Source organism: Falco punctatus (assembly GCF_963210335.1).
Source record: "Falco punctatus genome assembly, chromosome: Z".
NCBI classification, from domain to species: domain Eukaryota; kingdom Metazoa; phylum Chordata; class Aves; order Falconiformes; family Falconidae; genus Falco; species Falco punctatus.
Window position 1 is genome coordinate 24,462,647 of NC_137586.1, and position 17,984 is coordinate 24,480,630.

The window sequence follows — 17,984 nt, forward strand, 5'->3', positions numbered from 1 at the left end:
AGCTGCAGAGGAATCTCTGCTCCGGTGCCTGTAGCATGTCCTGCCCTTCCTTCTTCACTGACTTCGGGGTCTGCAGAGGGGTTTCTTCCCACATATTCTCACTCCTGTCCCCAGCTGCTGTTGTGCAGCATCTTTTACTCTTGTTATCCCAGAGGCACTACCAGCGCCACTGGTTGCCTTAGCCTTGGCCAGCGGCGGGTCCATCTTGGAGCCAGCTGGCACTGGCTCTTATCAGACATGGGGGCAGCTGCTGCCCCTGCATCCCCCCACTACCAAAACCTTGCCACATAAACCAAATACAACCAAGCTGGCAGAAATTCTTGGCTGCTGCAGGTACTTGTTCAGTTTTTAGAACTGGATTTATGCTTATTAATAACACCTTCTCCCACCTCTACAGGACAAAAAATTCCAGTATGTTGTGGTGTTCTTGTAGTTGTTTCTTAACTTGAAACTGGTATAATTATTTAACACACATAACAAGTAGGCAGTAATCTGTAAAAAGATAAATGATAAGGTTATTTCCTATAGAGTTGCTTGTTACTGCCATAAAACAAAAAGGAGCTCCTGGTCAGCCAATGGTATTTGCACTGAACATTAAGAATCGTTTTTCATTACTTTCTAATTTGTACTTACTCATCTAGGGCACATATTTATATTTTTTATAATGACCACTACTGCTGCTACATCTGATGCCTCTGACTAACGTGTAGCTGACAGATAACAATTTGTATATGCAGAAAAATAGAAATGTTCAAGGGGGAAAGATGATGAAAGAATGCCACCACTGCTAAAGGAATGACAACAAGTAGTCAGGGACAGGGAGCTGCTCTGAAAGGTTTAGGGGATTCTAGTGGAAATGGGTAGTAAATGTTCCTGCCTGCAGCAACAACTTGCTTTTCCATGATAATTTGCATTTTCTGGCCAGGCGTTTGGTTAATTAACGTCGAGTATTTGGTATGATTTGCTCAGTGTTTTTCTGTGGCTCCCCCAGGTGGCGCATATGAAGTAAAGCAGCATCAGTTCTTCAGGAGCCTTGACTGGAATGGTCTGTTGAGGCAGAAAGCAGAATTTATTCCACAACTGGAGTCTGAAGATGACACAAGTTATTTTGACAGTAGGTGTTTGATGGCACTAAAAGAATGTGATGAAGCCCTGTTTAAATAATCGCTGCCTTTGACTTGTGCTTACTGCTTTGAAAAATCTCCTTTATCAGAATCACTGGCAGCTTGCAATTTCACTGGTGGTTTGACATTTCAGCAGGAATAATCCTAAGAATAAAATTATGCTTTCAGTTAATATTAAAGCTTCGTATCCATCCTTCCTGATAAATTGAAATAGTTTATCTTCCTTGTCTATAGCTCGCTCTGAGAGATACCACCATATGGAAACGGAGGAAGAAGATGATACCAATGATGAAGATTTTAACTTGGAGATAAGACAGTTTTCATCATGTTCACACAGATTTTCAAAAGTAAGTAAAAACTTCTGTAATGTTAGTATGTGTTATGTACGTAAACATTTTGCTAGTTTTGTAGAGTTTGTAAATGTTAGATATGGAAGAGATGTATAGGGCATTGTTTCTTCAAGAAAAGTTGACTGACATTAAGCAAGAATGAAATTAATACCATTAAATCAAAACACGGGAAGATTCTGTAGGAAAGTGATTTCTTGAATCCTTTAGAAGATAATAGAAAATAGTATAAATAGGTTCATGTTTTCTGTAGAAAGCAGATAGCATGAGAGAAAGTTTAGGGTGACTGTTCTGTTAAATGCTAATGGGTGTTTCTTAGATGGGTTTCCTTGTACATAGTTTGCATGTTTCTCCAGTTGTGTCTTGGGTATCTTGAAGATGGTGCCATTAAAAAGATTAAAGTACTAGCCTATGGTAACTGTTAATTAAATGACGTTAGACTGAAGGAAAAAAGCAAAATAGTGCTTAGCATGATATAATGTGGGCAGGGAGAGATGTGGATTTGAGGGAGCGATTTGAATGCTGTGAATTGAAGGTAAAGCTGACTGTCCAAATGGTAGTGTACTTCAGTAGTTGAGATGAGAGCTAATTGTTACTGGACAAGTTACGGGACAAGGGGTGCCAATAGTGGCAGAGTGGATATGCTCAGAAAATACTGTGGAGGGTAAATTGGCAGGAACTAATGGAAGTGGAATGCCTAGTGAGTGTGCTTTTAGTCTTAGTATAGCATCCAGGAGTGATTTTCAAAAGCTTTCCATTTAAAAAGTCCCTTTAACCTACTTTATGAACTGTGTTTAAAGGTGTATTTGGCAAGTCTGTGTTTGTACCTTGTTTGTCTGTAAGCATTCCTTTAAGGAATTGGTTGATTTTATGTTGGTTTTGCAGTACCGTGTATGTATTGTGTCTGTGATAGCATGAAAGAGGAGAGACTGGAATCGTGGATGTAGTTATCCTGATTCTATGTAAACTCCTTATTTTGTCTTGGTGGTATTTTTCAAATTCAGATACAGTCTCTTTGAAGATAACTTGGACAAGAGGCAGCGGGCACAAACTGAGACACAGGAGGTTCTGTCTGAATGCGCAGGAACACTTTTTTACTGTGAGAGTTATCAAGCAGTGGCACAGGTTCTCCTGAGAGGTTGTGGAGTCTCCATCCTTGGAGGTCTTCAAAAACCTTCTGAACATGGTCCTGAGCAACCAGCTTTAGGTGACCCTGCTTGTGCAGAGGAGTTAGACAACATGACCCACAGAGGTCCTTTTCAGCCTAAATCTGTGATTCTGTGAACTTCTGTCCTTTCAAAAGTTCTGTACCACAGTAATAGTTTGGTTTGTTAATGTCATTACATGTCTAGCTGAGCCTCTCAGACTATAGAATATATGTGACAATTTCTGTGTGCGTTTAACAGCTAATGATTGTCCAATGTCCAGAGTTTATTTTTTTAAACTTTTTAGTCAAGTAATTTATTCTTAACGTCAAAGTCAATTCAGATAAATTTTTCTGCTTTCCACACTTGACTGGTAGACACTAAGTCAGTATCTTAGGGTTAGGGGATTTTTGCCTTGATTGGCTTTATGGTTATGAATTAATCCAAGACATGCATTAAGCCTGTGATGTAGAAACCCCAAGGCTATAGACGATGTTTATACTCTGTTGGTTCACCCAGTGAAATGGGGAGAAAGCTGATGAATTCATAATGAGAAGAGGCATTATTCCTGACCCTGTATGTGAGGAGCCAAGAGAGCAAAATAGGAAAGCATTTTAAGAACACAGACTTTTGGAAATCTAGAAAGGCTCAAGAATTTTGAGGTTTGCACTCTGAAATACTGTATAGGCGTTTAGGACATGAAGAGTAGAACCTGAAATGTGCTTTCCTGCATTATCTTTTTGTGTTGAATATGTCAGTGATGAGTCAGGGGTTTTGTGTTTTTTTTCTTGTCTGTAATAGGTATTTAGTAGCATAGACCGAGTCACTCAAACGCAAGGTGAGGAAAAGGAAGATGCAGGAGACAAAACAAAAAGTGTAACATTGCCTTCTGTGGAATCTTTAAGCTGGAGTTCAGAATATTCTGAAATGTAAGTATAAGGAGGTGCTGGAAGCAGTCTGTCCTGCTTGCCAGGTAGCAGGCTTCCTCATTTGAATAACTGCATGAGAGTTTGCTTATTTTTAATGCAGACAACAAATATCTACATCCATCTCGTCTGACACTGAGAGGAGCAGGCAGCAACACAGTACTGGTTTGCTTCCAAAGTTAGCCATATCAGCCGAAGGAGAGCAGGATGATTCTACTGGCTTAGTGGGTCAACGGGAGGAACAGGAAAAGCCTGCATTTGTGAGCGAGGAAACAGTGCAAGATGAACCTGAAGTCACCACTCCAGCAAGTACAATCAGCAGTTCCACACTATCAGGTAATTCACAGTGGGTCTCTTGACTGATGACATTAGAAGCAGTAGCATTCATGGATTTAAGTTGTGTATTTCAGGACTGCTTTAAAAAAAGCCATCCCAAGAGGGGTCTGGTTTGGGCTCAGGCTCAAGCTAGAAACACCTCACGAAAACATGTATGGGAAAGTTTCAACATATTTGGAAGCACCAAATGTTGGTGCTTCCCCACAGACTCTGGAGGGCTGCTACGTAAGTTAATATAACAGTGACTTGACAGTAGAGCCTTTGCAGGATCCTTCTATGGAGAAAAGGATATGATAGGTCATGTGACACAAAGCCAGGTTTGTTTGAAACGTTTAGTTCTTCCTCCATTCAGTGTTGTGGAAGTTCATTACCTATGACAGACTACTACCAATATGGTTGTAATACTGAGCATAGCGGTGCCAGGTATCTATCTTCTCTGTGGTAGAAAACCACCCAAAGGATAAAAGCAAAATATTATAATTAAAAATATAATTAAACTTAGTGTCTAATGATTTTGGAAAACTTGTTAAGCTGATAGCAACTTATGTAGGCTGGGAGCCTTTCAATTACTTCAGGAGGAGTTCGTATGAAAAATAAATATATGATTAAGTCCTCTAAGGTGAGAGCTGCATACTGAGATACCAGATTTACTTCAGCTTTTGTCTCTTAGTTTACTTTAGTCAGTGACTACAAAAAACTGTTGCTTCAATTAATTCTGTTAATATTTATGCATTCTGTAAGTCTGAAATAATTACTCATATTTCTGTAATGTTGTTTTACGAACTTGTCAACGGAAAGAAAAATTCCTATCTCACAATTGTATGTACCATTTCCTCTCCCTGACCTCCAGTTTTCCCTCAATGTGTTCAACCCTTCTTCTCCATACAGTTGGCAGTTTTCCAGAGCACTTAGATCAGATAAATGGAAGAAGTGAGGGTGTGGACAGTACAGATAGCACCTCAAAGCTACCCAGTGAAGTTGGATCTCACGTGGCTCGTCAGCGATTAGAAAACACAGAGAAAAAGAAGATCTCTGGAAAAGTCACAAAGTCTCTGTCTGCAAGTGCTTTGTCCCTCATGATCCCTGGAGGTAGATACAAATCTTCTTGTTTGAAATACTGTTATTTATGCATACTTGGTGGTTTATGACATAAACGCAAGATTTTGGAGAGTCCAGAATGGATTCTGTGTCATGCTTTTTTTGTGGTTTTTTTTTTTTGTTGTTGTTTGTTTTCACGTGCACTGCTAGATGGTGCACTCCATCAACAAGTTGATGTGGTCACATTACAGCTGAGGGACCTTCTCTGACAGGCAAAAATGTCTCTTAGTGGCCACTACTTTTTGTTCGACCATGTGCATGCACAGCAGGATGCAGGCTTCAGTCCTTGGCCCGTCCTACAGTAGGGGTGTAGCTTACATTTTAAGTAGCTGACTATGTACAGCTTCAAGAATAGCTGGAGGGTGACAGTGACAAGCCCTCAGGGCTTGGCTGTTTCCTGGGATTTCAGCATTAACCCAGTGATGCTGATCTCTGGGAGCCTCTGGTGACTCACATCCAGGGAGTAGCACCTCTGCTGTCAAAGCATATCTGCCGTCACATGACATGGCTTGGCATGGATGCGAAACCTGGAATCTTTCTGGGCTGCATTCCTTTGCAGAGCCGTCACACTGTTACAGTCACAAAAATGCAGTTTTATGCTGCTGCAATTGTATTTACATTTGCACAAGCACATAGTGCTTTCAAAACAATGAAATAAAACAAAGCCGTAATTGATACTGTTGTCAGAAGTTCTGGTCTTACATGATGTAGCAGAATGTAGAAATGGAAGCTTGGTAAAAACATTGAGTTGCTGTCCTGTATACCAACTAGATATTGTGGTTTAATTATGGCAGTCTTTTATCTATACCTATATATAACTGAAACCAGAAAACCAGCTAGTGCTTTGTTTAGCACTGCTGGATGATTTGGGGGATGGTTTCGGGTGTACAGTAACATCTGCCACCAAACTGATTTTCTTTTCATAATTGTTTGTTAGGAAGAGGCTGAGAACCGTTCTTTCAAAGTCAGCAATTTGTGTGTTTCCAATCTAAAAGGAAAAAGCAGTCTACATATGACGAGTTAGCCCTTGCATTATAAAATACAATTTACACTGCAGGGAAAAAAATTTAGTTCTCAGATCTGGTTGTTGTTTAAACTTCTTCACTGAGATACACACTGACTGAGGAGGAGAGAGTGTTCATGCAAAGAAAATGGTGTATTTTGATGCAGAGGTGTCATAAAACTAAGCACAGTCCATGTTGTGTGTCTGTATTTGGGTGTGCTCAGAATGTCTGCTAATGGGCAGATTATTTTCTTCCAGATGTGTTTGGTGTTTCTCCTTTGGGAAGTCCTATGTCTCCTCATTCCCTGTCATCTGATCCTTCATCCTCTCGAGATTCATCTCCCAGCCGTGATTCATCGATCGCTGTTGTAAGTTCTCATCAACCGATAGTAGTTCACAGCTCAGGAAAAAAGTATGGCTTCACCATCCGAGCAATCAGGGTTTACGTGGGTGACAGCGATATCTACACTGTACACCATATTGTTTGGGTAGGTAATAGGGTTTTTTGCTTGTATATACTCACAGCAAAGTGTGATGATGTACTTGTGTTTTATTTTTGTACCTATGGTATCTATTTGTTGACAGTTACTGTGTAAATTGTGATGTTGTGCCAAACAAATTTTCTTAGAATGAAATTTGTGCCTGTACATGAGCCACCTTTGGCAGAAGTGGTACCTACATACAATGTTGACCTTCTGTGTTCCCTTTCACTTTCAGCATGTTTGGCAATTGTGAACAGCCGTGTCTAAGTACTGTAAACAGAAACTGTTGAAATACATATACATGCCATTTATTAAATTGCATCAATTAAGGCATTCATGGAAGTCAACAGTATTTTACTAGATGCAAGTAGGCTGAGCTCAAGCACTGACTTTCTTTTGTGTAGAAATGTGCAAATCATTTGGATTTGTGAATACCTTTGATTCTATGGCACAAGAAAAAGATTGACTGTCTTGAATAAATCATGTATTTTTCATCCTCTGTTTGCTGCTGATCTGAACAAAGTGAGAGACAGGCTAAAGACAAAGGCAGCAGTTCTTGCATCTCATTAGTTATCAACCTCCATAATTGTAAAATAAATATACATTTATGTAAATAAGTATATATTAATTTTATAATCTAGTTGATAGCAAATTACACTTTACATAGTTTATACATACAGAAATTGTGTGTGTGTTTAAAATATTTCAACTTAATATATAATATAAATATTTATAATATTTATATAAAAATACATAATAAAATTTAAACTTAAAAGAATTTTGACGAATTGATCACAACTATATAAAAAGCATTGAAGTTCTGTACAGTAATTTGTTTTAAATAGGTATTCTAGGTTTTGAAGTAGCCGTGCTACTGATGTGATAGTGTATTACTCATTTTTCATTCATGTTGTTTACCTCTCAGAGCTATTAATCTGTCAAGAACATTGCATCTTGAGAGTGGGGTGCATTTAATTGATAGTGGAATAAATTAAAAAATCGGATTTGTTGCCACTGGCATAGCACCACATCAATGAAAGGAAGGGAAGAAGACGGTACACTGCAGTAAAAGTGAAACCTTGGCTTTTTTCCAAATACTATAAGTTTGGGGGGGGAGGGGGGGAAGCTCTGTAAGCACTGTAGGCTTCAGTAATGGTTGCATGACTTAAAAGTCTTCAAAAGCTATTTTTAAGGCATAATAAATTATTTAAGACACCTGCAAAATAATTCAGTTTGTTTTGGTCTTTTTGTCACCTTTGTGCTGCGCTCTAATGGGCAGCCTGGTGAATTTGAACCAAATGAAAACAATCCTTTGCTATATGGTAGAGTTAATTTTTATCATCGTTAGGGTACTGCATGTGACTGCTGCTTTAATTACATAGTAACTGGTGCTGAGAAATGCTAACTTCATTCATTTCTGTAATTTTGCCATGGGGAGTGAATCACCCCTTCTTTATCATGCATGAAAACTGCACTGCTATACAGAGCTTACTTAATACCAGCAGCCACAGGTAGTCTTTCATTGAGCTTTGAAACCATTTCAGTCCTGTGTAAGTACAAAGTTTGAGTAAGTAGTTGGTGGTGAAACGACTGCTCCAATTCTTCTTCTTTTCTTCCTTTATATAACCTGTATATCTTTAAGCTTTCTTCATTGCCAGCTGCTTTTACAGAAGGAGTTTGTTAAACAAAGCCTGCTTTTGAAAGTATGAAGGTTAAACAGAGTCCATTTTTTGTATATTCTTTTCATCTCTAACTTCCAGAACGTAGAAGAAGGAGGTGCGGCTTACCAAGCAGGCTTAAAAGCTGGAGACCTGATTACTCATATCAATGGAGAGCTGGTGCATGGTCTTGTTCACACGGAAGTCATTGAGCTGCTGTTAAAGGTAAGTCTTGGAAAACTGGGATACAAAAGCACTTGCTGTTTTCACCAAGGATTGAGGGGGTACGTTTCTTTCAGAGATCAGTTACCACATTTTGTGCTTGTCAAGTACAAATGATAAGCTACTGTTGCACAGATCTGGAGAAAGGTCAGTGACGTCATATACCCTGTTATGATTTTAGTTTCTCCGAAAAAAACTGGCACTGGTGATGACATAGCTGAAGTATATTTGAGGCACTGACACAGAGATATCTGTCTCTCAAAAAATCTGACATTTTCAAGCACTTTTTTGAATTCACCCATCTTCATCAGGTAATTTGTTGCAGCACTTTCCAAACCATCAAGCTGCAACAAGGTCTTTGGCTATCTCATACCAGCACACTCTTCATGCCAGTCCCTCTGCTGCCTTTTCCTCATCTCTCCTCATCCAGGGTGTGTGCTCTCTCTTCTCTTGCTTCTTCCTCTCTCCGCTTCCTCCTCGGCAGCTCTCCCTTCACTGGCTCTCAACCCCTTAACAGAACCAGCCGCAGCTGCACCTTATCTACATGGGCCAACCCGCTGCCCCTGAAGCCAACCACAGCTGTATGTTATCAATGCTAATTAACCCAGCCTCATTCTTCTACAGGGAAATACGTAGAGCTGAGGAAAGATGGAAAATACACTTTTCCATAAGTCTTTATTTTCCTTCTCTGAAACCAGGAGGAAATTTTTTCCAGTTTTGCAAGGAATGTATAGCAGAAAATTCTGTAATCTTAGGCAAGTGGGTGTGCAGTTGTTTTCTGTGTTAGATACAGAAAAAGAGAAGCATGACAGCTCTGCACACTACATACAAGAGTAAATTCAAAATGAGAGATTATTGTTTATCCCAATGTGCTGTATTATAAATTAATCTGGGCAATTGGAATTCCTTTGAAAAGTTTTTCATTGTAGTGGTATACAGCGCTGCGCAGGAGGTACGGATTTTTAAAACATAAGCATGGAATCATTACAGTTGGCTTTATTCATTGAGTCATCTGTTCATGCAGGCAGTCCTAAAAAGCTTATCTTAATTATATTTGTTACCTCTTTTGAACAAGGTAAAGGATGGTTTGGGACTGATAACAATAACTAAGTTTTCTCCTCCATGTCATCATTCTAAGAGTTTGGTATCCTGAGACTTGAATGGCCAGTGAGTGGACCACTGCACAGTGACAGCTGTTCTTTTGGGAAATAGGATGTTTCTGTAGAAGCTTCCATCTTGAAAATTGCAGTCTTGGTCAATCCTTGGTCTCCTCCTGCCTAGCTACAACTGGAATTTCTCCCTGCCCCAAAGCTGGAAGAGGGGAGGTTTAGGAAATCTGGCAGAATTTGAGATTTTTCCAGTCGTTGTTTATCTATATACGTTAGCCTGGCAACATCTGCATAGGGCTCCCTACACTGCCAGCTCTTACTCGTATGCTGGAGTTCTTTATTGTGGTGTTCGCATTTGTGGTGTAGCTTCAATTTAAGGCGAAGTTGTCTTGTATTACTCACACCTAAAGGTTCCTCCTCCATTTTGGCAGAGTGGTAACAAAGTCTCGGTAACAACCACCCCTTTTGAAAACACTTCCATCAAGACGGGACCTGCCAGACGAAACAGCTACAGGAGCCGAATGGTCAGGCGCAGTAAGAAAACCAAGAAGAAAGAGAGTTTAGAGCGGTGAGAAATCCTTTTGCTTCATGGTGAATATGTTCCCTTGTGTGTGTATACATAATAATTAAATATTAAGTTATTACAGTTCTCTCTTGTCTTCAACATAAAGATTACCTTCTTCTGTGAGATCTTATGGTTGTAACCCATCCTTCTAATCCTGTTTTGCCTAAATCTGTTACAGTAACCTCTAAGTATTTTGCATGACACAAACATAGATATGGGGAAGAAAGTAAGTAACTGAGGTTACATCTTAATTTGGCTTAAGTATATCTTTTTGTACTTGTTCCATTAAACTTTCTAATGCTAAGTTTATGGGAATTTTTAGTTTGATGATAAGCTGAAGTTTATTTTGTAAACACATCGCTAGTACTTTATAGATATTGCTTCAGTTTTCATGGGCTCTTAAATTAAAAAAAGTGACGATGTATACTCAGAAGGAGTTAATGGTTCTTCTGAAATACAGGGAGTAAATTTTAGTACAAATAGATTTAGTTACAGTATCTATCCCACCTATTTGCAAATCAGGTTATTTTATAAACTTTGTGCATTTTATAAACGCTCTGAAGTGTGGTTTGCTTTCATTTAAATAGGTTTAATATTTGCTTTTCTCAGGATAACAGGAGAGAGAAACAGTGTCAGCTTGCCAGAGTTGCCTGTGGTAACAGTATGTTCTGTGCATCTTAACTGCCGATTAGTGCTGTGCTCTTCTCGCACTAGGAGAAGATCTCTCTTCAAGAAGCTGGCCAAGCAGCCGTCGCCTCTTCTTCACACCAGCAGAAGTTTCTCTTGCCTGAACCGATCACTTTCATCAGGGGAGAGCTTGCCTGGGTCTCCAACTCACAGCTTATCTCCGAGATCACCTACCCCAAGCTACCGCTCTACTCCTGATTTTCCATCTGGTGAGTGTGAATGAGTAGAGGGCAGAGGAAAAAGACTTGAAGTGTATTCTACTTCTTATGAACTCCCCAGATCTGTTGCACTCTGCTAAGACTAGTCAGCTTGGACATACATATTCATTGAAGAGCTGGTTTCTGTCTGGAAAAGGGAAAAAGATTCCTGATGGCAGATCAAAGCTGTTTTCGTGACACAGAGGCACCTAAAAGGGAACTGTCCACTAAGTTTGTCCCAGTGTTTAAATCCAAGTCCAGTGTCTGTAAGTTGAATAACTAATAATCCCAAATTTGGAGTAAAAGGTAGAAGCTTCTCCAGGAGGGACTGACTGATACAAGAATGGAACCGAGGAAAATATTGCTACACAATGGAGCTAGCATGGGCACTCATGAATGCAATTATATTGCTGAGAAGATTGGTTGGGTGCTGGAATATACATCTTTCTGGCTCTTAAAAGCCTGCCCTTTTTTCTTGTTTTACTTCTGTCATTATTTTAGTGTGTACTAAAGGTGTCTGCTGTGGTACAATCCCTAGGCAAAGACAGATTATTTGGAAAGCCTTAATCATTGCTTTGAAGTGCCAGAAAGCATTAGCTATTCTGTTTAAATAGAAAGAAGCAGTAATTAACAGGGGATGAAGCAACAGAGGGAGAAAGGGAGAAATAGTAACATAACTGGAACGATGAGCGCTTTACAGCCCAGTCACTCAGAACCTTCCAAATTTTGGAACATTGTGGCAACAGATGGCACATAGGCCTTTCGGACCAGCAAAAGTTCCGTGTCTCCCAAAACATTTAGACAAGATTAAAAATACCTTGCTAATCTTATGTTTGGTTTGTTTGTTTGGGTTTTTTTATAGGTACTAACTCTTCCCAGAGTAGCTCGCCTAGTTCAAGTGCTCCCAATTCTCCGGCTGGTTCAGGACACATAAGACCCAGCACCCTTCATGGCTTGGGTCCGAAGCTTGGTGGGCAAAGATACAGATCGGGAAGACGCAAATCAGCTGGCAGTATTCCTCTTTCTCCTCTTGCAAGGACACCTTCTCCAACACCCCAGCCAACATCCCCTCAGCGATCTCCTTCACCGTTACTAGGACATTCACTTGGAAATACAAAAATAGCTCAATCTTTTCCTGGCAAAATGCACTCCCCTCCAACTATTGTAAGGCATATTGTTAGGCCAAAGAGTGCAGAGCCGCCAAGATCTCCGCTGCTGAAAAGAGTCCAGTCTGAAGAGAAACTTGCACCCTCTTATGGCGGTGATAAGAAACACTTATGTTCACGAAAACACAGTCTGGAAGTGACCCAAGAAGAAGTGAACAGAGATTTGTGTCAAAGGGAAATAACTCTTCAGAGCTTGGAGGAGAATGTGTGTGACATGCCATCACTTACACGAGTCAGGCCTGCAGAGCAGGGCTGCTTGAAACGACCCATCTCCCGAAAATTAGGTAGGCAGGAATCCATCGATGAGCTAGACAGAGAGAAGCTGAAGGTCAAGGTAGTTATGAAAAAGCAAGATTTTGCTGAAAAAGCAAATGCTGCTATACATGAACCTAGCAGTGAACCAGAAAATCCCAACACCTTAAGAATGGAAGAAAGAGACAAAAAAGCATTCCAGAAGGTATTAGAAAGATCAAATCAGTTTGAAACAAAAATTGTTGCTTTGGAGACCCAGTCAGCTGGTGGTATACTCAAAGACACTCTTCAAAAGAATGTAAACTTGAGATTGAATGATGGTGTTGCTTTAGATGCACAGGTGTGTCATGGGCCTCTGCCTAATGAACTCAGTCATATTTCTTACGACTTCAAAAGAATTTCCCCTCCGTGTACACTGCAAGATGTGCTACCTCAGTCCTCTGATAGGATGCTAAATGGAATGGGAGAAAACACAGATAAAAATGTATCAACAAAAGAATTTGTCAAGTTTGAAAGATTAGATGGTAAACTTGCAAATATTGATTATCTTAGAAAGAAAATGTCCATGGAAGAAAAAGATGACAGTGTCTGTCCAGTGCTAAAACCCAAACTGACATCAAATGTTCATGAATGCCTCCAACTTAATACTGGAAGACCCACGAACATACAGCAGGACTCCACTGCGGTTGCCGATGGTAGAACATTTATCAGCAGTGCGCATGCTGCTCAGATGAGCTCAGTTTCTTTTGTTCCTCTCAAGACCTTGAATGGCCGCGCAGATGTGAGTGTAGAAAAATCAGCCCTTCTTTCCACTGAGGCTCCTGTCAGAAAAAGTCCATCAGAATATAAACTGGATGGGAGGTCTGTTTCCTGTTTGAAGCCAATAGAAGGCACGCTCGACATTGCCTTACTTTCTGGTCCTCAGGCATCAAAGACAGAACTGCCTTTGCATGTGCTGCCAGAAGGACAGACCACCAGCAGTGGTGGGGGATCTACTAAACCCACAGCACTACAAGAGAGTGGTGTTAAGGCAGAGCTGGCTGGTCAGAAAGAGCAGTTGCCAAGCTGTTCAAAACCTGACAAAGTCACTGTATCAGAGCCTCAGGTTCTGCAGTCAAGCAAGAGTTCTCCAAAACCAACAGTCATCCCTGTGGCTGCAGAAGTAGTGACAGAGAAAAAGGTGTCTAGTCCCGCTACTAAAAGCCATATTGCTGTTACTGAAGCTGTTCAAACGAAAGATACCTCCCCTTCAAAACAAAAGGACAATTCAGTGGAGGCAAAGTCTTGTGTTACTCAAAGTCAGAGCGTTAAAACTACCCAAATGTACTCCAAACTTTCTGCTGTCCAAAGCACTCCTGAAAAAGCTGTAGGAAAAGAGAAGCAAATAAAAAAGGAATTACCTGCCAAACAGCCAGTAGCCCAGAGAAGCTGTGAGCCTATCCCTGCAAAGGTGGAGGTGATCAGGGAGTCATCTCTGAAGGTACCTGTCTCTGATGTCCTGATAGCGAGCTACATCAAAAGCAGTGAAAAAAATTGTGCTGATTTTGCCCTTCCACCTCAGATGCAAGGAAAAATGCACGCAGCTGGCCCTAGGGCACAGCCTAAAGATGGCAGAGAATCACTGACACAGCTAGGCAAAGATGATGGCAGTGTTGCTAGTAGTTCTGTGGAGAAGGACATAACCAAGCAGAAAGTTCTCAGTGAGTCTAAGAAAGTTACCATCACAGAGTCAAAGAGTGAAGCTCTTCCATCCAAAGGGCCCATGCGGCCCTTAACAGATATTGATCCTAAAAATGGGAAGTCTGCACTGGTTTCCTCTGTGCAGAAGGACAATGCCAAAGATTTAGGAAAGAAAGATCAGAAACAACTCACTGACATAAGGCTTCAAACTACTGAGAGAGAGCAGTCGAGCCCAGTTAGTCGGCAGCAACTTAACACTTCAGGCTCCTCTGCTGTGAGAGACACTGTAAGCAGAAACTGTGCTGTAGATGTTCAGATAGGTGTTCAAGAACATGTGAAACCTGCTGCCACCTGCGTGGAAAGCAGCAGTAATAAACACAAGCCAGACTCTGACACAAGTTCCTCTAAGGCTAAGTGCTTGGATAAACAGACACTGTCTCAAAAACCATGCACTCCAACTGTAAAAGAAAAAGAAACTATTATTCAGATGTCTACCAGCTCCCGGAAAGATGGGAAATGTGCCAGTAAAAATGTTGTAGATCCCCTTTCTTCTGTTTCAGGCTCTGTTAGAAAAATGAGCAATGAATATGTGCAAGCCGAAAGGCCTGTGAATTTGGAGCATAGCTCAGTAGCCACCCTCCGAATAAGCAGCATCACTCCTGACATCAAACCCAAATCCTCTTCTGTCACCCCAGTACCAGCAGGCCCAGAGAGTTCTAAGATGCAGAGGCAAGAACCAGCAGGCTTGGGGGAATCTGTTGATCAAAAGCAACTTCATCTCACTGAAAAAAACCCCATGTCTCCAAAGTTTGCCTCTGTGAAGGATGGTCTCTTGCTGAGCAAACAGGCAGACAGAAGCCCTAGTAACGAGATGATCTCTGCAGACAAAAGACCCGATGGAAAAAAAGGCACTGACGCACTTTATGTTCAGCTCGACAGTGGGAAGGTAGAGCCTACCCTTTGCCTTGCAAACTGTGATGCCAGAGGGAAAGGAGCAGAAAAAGTGACCACAAGTAGCAAAAGCTCTCAAGATTCAAAAGGGAAGGGACAAGTTAATCAAAAACAGCCAGAGGATGCAAATAAGCAGACTGCAATAAAACATTCTTCGGTTGCCAGCGGGCAGAATTCTTGTCATGTGGCTGCAACACCAGGAAAGCCACTGACTTGTTCAGCCAGTTTCTCTGAATGTAGACAAGTACCTGTTTTGTCTTCAGCGAAGAGCAGTGCATCCTCAGCAAAGGTTAAAGCAGCCTCACCTGAGCTTCCTGCAACCTGCAAGGAGGTAAACAAGAAAAGCGCCTCTTCTGCAGGGGGCGGTAGAGCAGAAATGACTAAAAGTGTTTCACTGCTGGCCTTGCACAGTGCTGCTGTTGTAGTAGAAGCCCACCACCCTGCTTCAAACCCTGGGGGGAAACCTGGAAATCTGGAAAAGTCGTTTTTTGTTAACACTGTGGATGGAAAGGGAAAAGATGCTGTTCAGGCTCAGCAGTCTGCTTCAAGAAAACAGAATGTAGGTAAAGATTTGCCTAGATCAGCAGCCATACCTGACCGCCCTAACGCACTTTCTGATGACAAAGACTCAGCTCGGCAGCGGCGAGGAAAGGAGGCTTCACGGAGCAGTCCTCACAGGAAGTAGCTGTAAGACCTGGCAGGTGTGAATTAAAGACTAGTTGAAACAATTTCAATATATTAGACTGCCTTTAAACCAGCACTGTGTCATGTCTTTGTGTGCAGCAAAGCTTTCATGTCACTGAGGAGGGAGAACAGGGGATATATAAAGAGAGGACTTTTTTTCAAAATGCCTTCCCAATTGTAACCGGCAAAACTGTTACCATATAGTATTTGTACAAAAATACCTTTACAGCTGAGAGCTGTTTAAGAAAAGATTTCCTCTGTAAATACCTAGCAATGTGTTTGGGGGTTGAATGTAGCATATATACTTTGCTGCTGATTGCATTGTTTACTTTCTCCTTCTTTAGATAGTTGCATTGCCACTTATTTGCCATACTCAAATAATGAAACCAAATTACTAAAACTCAGACCTGGCATAGACATGCACAAGCATTGGTCTAACTGGAAGACAAAACCAGGCTACATTCTTACTTACTAAAACTCCTAGCTAGAGGATAAAAAAAATACTACTACAGAATAAACACAGTGGCTTATTGTAAGTTTTTACATGTATTTTTAATAATCCAATTTTGATAGTACTGTACCTGAGTGACTGCTTCACCAGATCTAACACAAGACCCTACTGCATGTCCCTGCCTCGCAAAGCCTGGCTCTTGGAGTAGGTGTTGTTAAAGCCACGGGAGGACCATTTGGTTTTCAGGGCATCCCAGCAAGAGTCATGTTCTCTGGTGACATGGTGGTTCTCATCTTTTTACTGGGAGTGTGTTCTGTGACTTGCACCTCAGACAAGGCTCAGACTCTGAAGCATAAGTCATGTGCTTATGTTTTGCTGCAGTCCTCTCTTGAGCTCCTTGAGCTTTTTTAAATTCGGACCTTTACAGTGTGAGGCACAAGTATAAGCACATGACTTGCAGTACTAGTATGTCATCCCTGTTTTTAATACATTTAGAGAATATGTATTACCATGGTGTATAGATCTGCATAAATAGCTTCATACAGTGGTAGCTTTTTTCTATTTTATGATAAGGTATAAAGGAAAAAAAGTTTTCATACCATATTCTAAAAAGTTCAGGACATCCAATACATCTTAATACATAGCTGGGGCCTTATGTTGTAAGCTAACTTGCTGTTTTTAGCAAGTAATTCTGGGTTTCATACTCATTTCTAAATGCATTGAGTAGCTCCATACATTTCATAACATAACCTTTTTATTTGTATGCAAAAGAAGTAAATACTGTAATTATCAAATAAGCATTTTGTAACAAAGGAACCTGTTGGAGCTATTTGGTGCTAGAATGTGAGTGTCTTTTTACTTTTGCTAAGCCTTATTTAAATTTTGTATACTGTGGAATATGTAGACTTTAATCATTTTAGTGTGGAGGTTTATTTTGAAGAGTGAAAGGTAAAATTTGAAATACGTGCAGAAGCACTACAACTTAACCCTTGCATATGCATGGGTTTTAATGATGGGGATCAATAGAATGGTGTTTTTGCTTATTCCTGTTATCTGTACAAACAATAGAGCTAGGCCTCTACCTGTTTCATCAGGATTTATGGATCGTCTTTCTGTGTCAAAAGTTAGAAAATCTTTCATACAAGCACAGTGTAATCTTGACTTGGAGGTTTGTATGACAACTGACAGTGTGCAGAATTCATTTTCCTCTGGTGAAAACTTTATTGTACTGATTAGTTGACTTGGATTACAGCAAACCTGTCATGGAAAGATAATACCGCAAACAAGTCCTTCTGATTTTTCATGTGGCACCAGAACATTCATACTGCCTTTGATGTGTTCACATTCACAGAGGAGCTAGTGAGCAGTGGATATTTTTTGAGCAGTTCTAAAGATAAAATGGTCTCAACATTTACAGTTCATCTGTGCTTTGGCAGTTACTACAAATGAATGCTAATGCACTTTGAAGTAACATTTCTGTCTGGGAGGTATTTCCTAGTTTACAGTCTTCTGCATTTTTCAGCTATCCTCTTGTTTCCTTTAAAGCACATCTAGTTATTTGTTTATGGTAGACCTTTATGTATATTTTGTATAGTTCATTATCACTTCTGACAAATAAGTTCTTTGCATTTTGGAAGTGTAACAGTGCTTAGGCTTGTGTTTATGTAGTATATGTTTGGTGTTTACCTTATCAGTGAGCTGTTAGAGATCCTCCTGCCAGTGTTCTGTTTGGTTAGTCTTTATGTGATTGTAGATCTGATGTGTTCTTTTGTAGACTTCCTCTGTAGATTCCTCAGCTGACAGGAAAAAGAGGAGAAAAAAAAAAAAAGAAAACATTGTTAGGGTCTGTGCAATAAAGTGTTTGCAGTCTTATTTTCTCTAAGAAACTCCTTATGGATGTC

At 40.4% G+C, this 17,984-nt stretch overlaps 1 protein-coding gene across 5 annotated transcripts in view; it reads left to right on the plus strand.

Moving 5' to 3' along the window:
• The window catches only part of MAST4 (microtubule associated serine/threonine kinase family member 4), a 279,731-nt gene extending 262,525 nt beyond the window's left edge, over window positions 1-17,206 (plus strand). For all 5 annotated transcript variants that reach the window (XM_080372793.1, XM_080372794.1, XM_080372796.1 and 2 more), the window contains 10 exons: window positions 992-1,114; window positions 1,359-1,471; window positions 3,418-3,545; window positions 3,646-3,878; window positions 4,767-4,967; window positions 6,238-6,467; window positions 8,222-8,344; window positions 9,882-10,018; window positions 10,730-10,911; window positions 11,762-17,206. In XM_080372793.1, coding sequence (XP_080228919.1) covers window positions 992-1,114; window positions 1,359-1,471; window positions 3,418-3,545; window positions 3,646-3,878; window positions 4,767-4,967; window positions 6,238-6,467; window positions 8,222-8,344; window positions 9,882-10,018; window positions 10,730-10,911; window positions 11,762-15,633 — 5,342 coding nt within the window. In that variant the 3' untranslated portion in view covers window positions 15,634-17,206. The remainder of the gene's footprint in view (window positions 1-991; window positions 1,115-1,358; window positions 1,472-3,417; window positions 3,546-3,645; window positions 3,879-4,766; window positions 4,968-6,237; window positions 6,468-8,221; window positions 8,345-9,881; window positions 10,019-10,729; window positions 10,912-11,761) is intronic.
• The last annotated feature ends 778 nt before the right edge of the window (window positions 17,207-17,984 follow it).